At 50.8% G+C, this 6,691-nt stretch overlaps 1 protein-coding gene across 1 annotated transcript; it reads left to right on the top strand.

The window, feature by feature from the left end:
* Window positions 1–1,698: 1,698 nt before the first annotated feature.
* Window positions 1,699–4,695, top strand: JUNB (JunB proto-oncogene, AP-1 transcription factor subunit). Its single transcript, XM_056570359.1, has one exon. The coding sequence runs from the start codon at window positions 1,852–1,854 to the stop codon at window positions 2,713–2,715; it is 864 nt and encodes a 287-aa protein (XP_056426334.1). The 5' UTR covers window positions 1,699–1,851; the 3' UTR covers window positions 2,716–4,695.
* Window positions 4,696–6,691: the final 1,996 nt, after the last annotated feature.

Consider the following 6,691-nt stretch of genomic DNA (forward strand, 5'->3'; position numbering starts at 1 on the left):
CTGCTCCCTGGCTATATTACCTCACTTCCCCTGCACTTCCTTGCCGGATCTTGTTGCCTTGTGCCAGAGAAAGCGTTTAGTGTTGTCCAAAGCCTGTGTTCCAGATCTTCTGCTATCGCCATTGACTACGAACCTTGCCGCCTGCCCCGACCTTCTGCTACGTCTGACCTTGCCTCTGTCTAGTCCTTCTGTCCCACGCCTTCTCAGCAGTCAGCGAGGTTGAGCCGTTGCCGGTGGATACGACCTGGTTGCTACCGCCGCAGCAAGATCATCCCGCTTTGCGGCGGGCTCTGGTGAATACTAGTAGCAACCCTAGAACCAGTCCACCGACATGGTCCACGCCAATCCCTCTCTGACACAGAGGATCCACATCCAGCCTGCTGAATCCTAACAGATACCACGATAAAAGATACCCCTGTAACATCACCAGCTAAATACCCCATAAGAAATACCCCTGTAACATCACCAGCTAAATACCCCATAAGAGATACCCCTGTAACATCACCAGCTAAATACTGGTAAGAAATACCCCTGTAACATTACCAGCTAAATACCCGATAAGAGATACCCCTGTAACATCACCAGCTAAATACTGGTAAGAAATACCCCTGTAACATCACCAGCTAAATACCCCATAAGAAATACCCCTGTAACATTACCAGCTAAATACCCGATAAGAGATACCCCTGTAACATCACCAGCTAAATACTGGTAAGAAATACCCCTGTAACATTACCAGCTAAATACCCCATAACAGATACCCCTGTAACATCACCAGCTAAATACCCCATAAGAGATACCCCTGTAACATCACCAGCTAAATACCCCATAAGAGATACCCCTGTAACATCACCAGCTAAATACCCCATAAGAGATACCCCTGTAACATCACCAGATAAATACCCCATAAGAGATACCCCTGTAACATCACCAGATAAATACCCCATAAGAGATGCTCCTGTATCATTGGCAGCTTATTACCCCTATAACAGATACCCCTGTAACATCACCAGCTAAATACCCCATAAGAGATACCCCTGTAACATCACCAGCTAAATACCCCATAACAGATACCCCTGTAACATCACCAGCTAAATACCCCATAACAGATACCCCTGTAACATCGCCAGCTAAATACCCCATAAGAGATACCCCTGTAACATCACCAGCTAAATACCCCATAAGAGATACCCCTGTTACATCACCAGCTAAATACCCCATAAGAGATACCCCTGTAACATCACCAGATAAATACCCCATAAGAGATACCCCTGTAACATCACCAGCTAAATACCCCATAAGAAATACCCCTGTAACATCACCAGATAAATACCCCATAAGAAATACCCCTGTAACATCACCAGCTAAATACCCCATAACAGATACCCCTGTATCATTGGCAGCTTATTACCTCTATAACAGATACCCCTGTAACATCAGCAATAAACGACCCCATAACAATGGCCTAGCCAGTGCTGCCTCCACCCCCCTACATGGTGCCATCCATAGTGACCCCCACACACTGCCCGCAGCCCTCGCTCCCATGCCAACCTCCCCCTCCTCCCCCCTGTTTACAAGCAACACGAGTTTCCTGGCACTGACGTCACACGCACGCCTCCCCTCTCCTCACGTCCACAGCCGTAACGTCACTAACGCCCGAACCAATCAGCGCTTGGCCTGTAGCTTCCGGGGGCCGGGCTCTGGTATAAAGGCTGTGGCGCTCGCGGGAGAGCTGTCAGATGAAATAGAACGCACCGGGTGACAGCAGCATTAGTAGTGCCGGATACCCCGAGACTGATCCCCGCACCTTCCCGCCCGGCTCCGGTTACCTGTCACCCGCTCCGCAGTCTCATGTGCTCTAGGATGGAGCAGCCTTTCTATCACGATGACTCCATGTTGTCCCCGTACTCCCGGCCGGACCAGTCCCTGCTGAAGGCGACCCTGGCCTCCCTGAACGACCAGTACCGGGCACAGAAGCCCGAGCTGTCCTACTACACGGAGCAGCCGAGCCTGAAGATGTCCGCCCCGGAGCTGGAGCGGCTGATCATCCACAGCGGGCCCGGGGTGTTGAATGGCTCAGGCGGGGGGCAGCAGCTCTTCTACCGGGGCGGCACGGAGGAGCAGGAGGGCTTCGTGGACGGCTTCGTGCGGGCGCTGGACGATCTGCACAAGATGAACCGGGACGTGGCGCCCCCTAACGTGTCACTGGGCGGAGCGGGCACCGTGTCCCCGGTCACCAACACCGGCCTGTACGGAGGAGGCGGAGACCCGGCCGTGTACACCAACCTGTCCGCCTACAACTGTTACCGCCAGCCGTCCGCCACCATCAGCTACCTCCCGCCCGCCACCGGCTACGGCCACCCGCCTCCTCAACCCTTCAAAGAGGAGCCGCAGACCGTCCCGGACACCGGCAGCAGCCGCGACAGCACCCCGGCCCCCATGTCACCCATCAACATGGAGGAGCAGGAGAAGATCAAGGTGGAGCGGAAGCGGCTGCGGAACCGCCTGGCCGCCACCAAGTGCCGCAAGAGGAAGCTGGAGAGGATCGCCCGCCTGGAGGAGAAGGTGCGGGAGCTGAAGAGCGAGAACAACGGCCTGAGCGGAACCGCGGGGGCCCTGAGGGAGCAGGTGGAGCAGCTGAAGGGCCGGGTGCGGGAGCATGCCAGGCATGGGTGCCAGCTACTGCTGGGGGGCAAGGGCCACACCGTCTTCTGAGGGCCCAAGTGTGTGTGTGCACTGCCTCCTACACCAGGGGCCCCATCTATAGACTGTGGGGTACCGCCCCCGAGGATCCGCAACATCTCATGGGGGGTATGATGACTACAGTGCCCCCGCTAACTGAACTGCAACATCCTGGGGTATGATTACAGCGCCCCTGTTGTCTATAGACTGAACTGCAACATCCTGGGGGTATGATGACTACAGTGCCCCGCTAACTGAACTGCAACATCCTGGGGTATGATGACTACAGTGCCCCCTCTTGTCTATAGCCTGAACTGCAACATCCTGGGGGTATGATGACTACAGTGCCCCCGCTAACTGAACTGCAACATCCTGGGGTATGATTACAGCGCCCCTGTTGTCTATAGACTGAACTGCAACATCCTGGGGGTATGATGACTACAGTGCCCCGCTAACTGAACTGCAACATCCTGGGGTATGATTACAGCGCCCCTGTTGTCTATAGACTGAACTGCAACATCCTGGGGGTATGATGACTACAGTGCCCCCTACTGTCTATAGACTGAACTGCAACATCCTGGGGGTATGATGACTACAGTGCCCCCTACTGTCTATAGACTGAACTGCAACATCCAGGGGTATGATGACTACAGTGCCCCCTACTGTCTATAGACTGAACTGCAACATCCAGGGGTATGATGACTACAGTGCCCCCTACTGTCTATAGACTGAACTGCAACATCCAGGGGTATGATTACAGCGCCCCTGTTGTCTATAGACTGAACTGCAACATCCAGGGGTATGATTACAGCGCCCCTGTTGTCTATAGACTGAACTGCAACATCCTGGGGGTATGATGACTACAGTGCCCCCTACTGTCTATAGACTGAACTGCAACATCCATGGGGTATGATGACTACAGTGCCCCCTACTGTCTATAGACTGAACTGCAACATCCAGGGGGTATGATGACTTCAGTGCCCCCGCTAACTGAACTGCAACATCCAGGGGGTATGATGTCTACAGTGCCCCCTGCTGTCTGCCCCACCTACCAGACTCGATCCAAGCACTTGGGGTCCAGTGACAATGAAGAGAGGTCTGGCTGTCGGACCCCTGTAGACACCCGCTGCTGCACTTATGGACTTAATGGGCGACACCTGAGCCCACTGCAGGGGGGGTTTACATAGACTGTGCTTGAAATTAGGGGCAAGACACTGGCATATCTGCCAACCATCCATGGTATTGCTGCTCTAAAGAAGGACCATGATTTGGGAGAGACTCTGCTGCCCTTACTGAGGAACTACAAGTCCCAGCAGGCCTGTAGTGCCACAGTAATCGGTGGGCCTGGGTCTTGCTGAACCCTCCTGCTGCCATGGGGGGGGGTTAATACCAGTACCCGTATGGCAGTAGAACGGTTAATCGTAGCCGTGCGGTGACTAATACCCTCCTGTCATTATGATAATGTCTTCCTAATCTGTCCAAAATGAGGAAGAGGATGTTGGTCATGTGACTGGTATGCAGGGGAGAGGTGAAGTTGGCTCCGCCGGTGGCATAAGGGACCATCCTCGCCAGTCATTCCATGTAGTGAACGTCATGCACTGTAATAGGGATCGTGGACGTGCGACAAAAAAGTGCAAATATATTGCATTTCTTCCAGTGTGAGGTTTACAGACCAACGTTGTGACTCCTACCAATAGGGGGCGCTTGCTGTGCGGAGGCTGCACGGGTCCTGCAGGGCGTGGGGCACCGCACAGCAAGGCCTCATTTATAGTGAGGGGAGGGTTTTGGGGGTGGGGGGGCACGGCTGGTACCGGACCCCCACCCCTTCCCTCGCCCCTCTAAGTATTTAATGCACAGTAGTTTTATTTAAGGTACTTTACAGGGTCGTTGTGCCCAGAAAAGTGTCAGAATCCTATTTTTATGTGGAGAATTGTCTGTTTTTATACTGCGCTGTCACCAGACCTTTTCTATTGTCTATTTTGTGTCTGTATTTAAGTAAATTGATTGTTTACAATGAAACTTGTGTGTGTGATACTTTTATTATACCTAAGGTGGAGGATGAGAGTCGGACTCCACGGTGATCAGTCCAGAGGGACGTGTGCTGCCATACAGGCATCGGGCACCCAGCTGTACTAGTATAAATACTACAACTCCCATCAGAGCATGCTGGGAGCTGTAGTTTAGTAACAGCTGGAGAGCCACAGGTTTGGGGAAAACTGGTTACATTGCTGTAAGATGGTGTTTTCCAACTAGTGTGCCTCCAGCAGTTGCATAATTATCACTCCCAGCATGCCAGGACTGCCTTCAACTGTCTGGGCATGCTGGGAGTTGCAGATTTGCAACCGCTGGAGGCACAATACTTGGAAATCACTGGCATAACCTGTTGTGTAATTATATAAAGGAGCAGGGACTCCTGTCAAAAGATTTGTATCACTGTTTCTGTACAATAAGCAGCTATGCTGTTCACTGCTTAGGGCTCGTTCAGCCAAAGGCTGTCTGGGCATGATGGGAGTTGTAGTTTTGCAATAGCTACAGCTACACTGGTTGGGAAACACTGGCACAAACTGCTGTGTAACTATAAAGAATAGCGGGGACCCCTGTTGAGATACCTGTCCCTGCTCTAGTACAATAAGAAGCTATGTGGTTAATATCACAGTTCAGGGCTTTTTCACCCGAGGGCTATCCGGGCATGCTGGGAGTTTTGCAACAGCTGGAGGCACACTGGAAAACAATGGCATTAACTGCTGTGTGTAAGTATATAGAGGAGCGGGGACTCCCGTCAAAGAGATAAGTGTCCCTGCTCCTGTACAATAAGAAGCTATGTGGTTTACATCACTGCTTAGGGATCTTTAAGCCGATGGCTGTCCTGGCATGATGGGAGTTGTAGTTTTCCAACAGCTAAAGATTCACTGGTTGGGAAACACTGGTATAAACTGCCATGTAACTATATAGAGGAGCGGAGACTCCTGTCAAGAGATATGTGTCCCTGCTCTGATACAATAAGCAGCTATGTAGTGACGTCACACTATATATATATATATATATATATATCTATCCCCTGTCTACATACCAAAAACAACTGTGTGGTATTGTCATAATATAAACCTTATATAAACTAATGGGGTGCTCCTAGGATAGTGATGGCTCTATAAACATGGGACCCCCATTGAGTGTGAGAATGAGGGGGCCACACTACTAGTTTTGCACTGTTTCCTTTTGCAAAGCGCCACTCCTGGCCATACATGGAATTGCAGGGACTGTGCAGGCAGTCCGATTCAGGTTGATGGAGGTCTGGTGCAATTCCCTGAATGGCCAGTAGTGTCACTGTGCAAAGGAAACAGCGCAAAACTAGTAGTGTGGCCCCTTCCTTCTTATCAATAGGGAATGACGTGGAATCTTAGGGCCTGTTCACACTATGGAACTTTCATGCAGAGTTGCAAAACTACAACCCCCAGCATGCCCGGACAGCCTTCGGCTGTCCGGGCATGCTGGGAGTTGTAGTTTTGCAACAGCTGGAAGGAAACACTGCTGCTATACAGAGTATAGCTACACATTGGGGGAGATTTATCCAAACCTGTGCAGAGGAAGAGTGGTGCCAGTTGCCCATAGCAACCAATCAGATCGCTGCTTTCATTTTTAAAGAGGCCTGTGGAAAATGAAAGCAGCGATCTGATTGGTTGCTATGGGCAACTGGCACCACTCTTCCTCTGCACAGGTTTGGATAAATCTCCCCCCAATGTATATAGATTACAATGCAAGGCTGGGTTCACACCACGTTTTTGCGATACAGTTCCGTATCAGGTTTCTGATGAAAAACTGATTCCTCAAAACCTGACTAAACTGTATCAAATCGTGTGTACAAATTTTAACCCGTATACGGTTTGAAAAGTGATGTCCGGTTGCATCCGTTTTTAAAGAAAAAAAAAAAGGATACGTTTTTAACTTTTCATTCCATTATGAATAAAGTTTCACTTGTTTGATTGAAATTCCAAGAAAAAAAAAATGCAAA

Source organism: Hyla sarda, chromosome 4 (assembly GCF_029499605.1).
Source record: "Hyla sarda isolate aHylSar1 chromosome 4, aHylSar1.hap1, whole genome shotgun sequence".
NCBI lineage: Eukaryota > Metazoa > Chordata > Amphibia > Anura > Hylidae > Hyla > Hyla sarda.

Excerpts from the sequence above, each read along its gene's own strand:
- JUNB (XM_056570359.1), top strand. The coding sequence starts at position 1,852 with ATGTGCTCTAGGATGGAGCAGCCTTTCTATCACGATGACTCCATGTTG.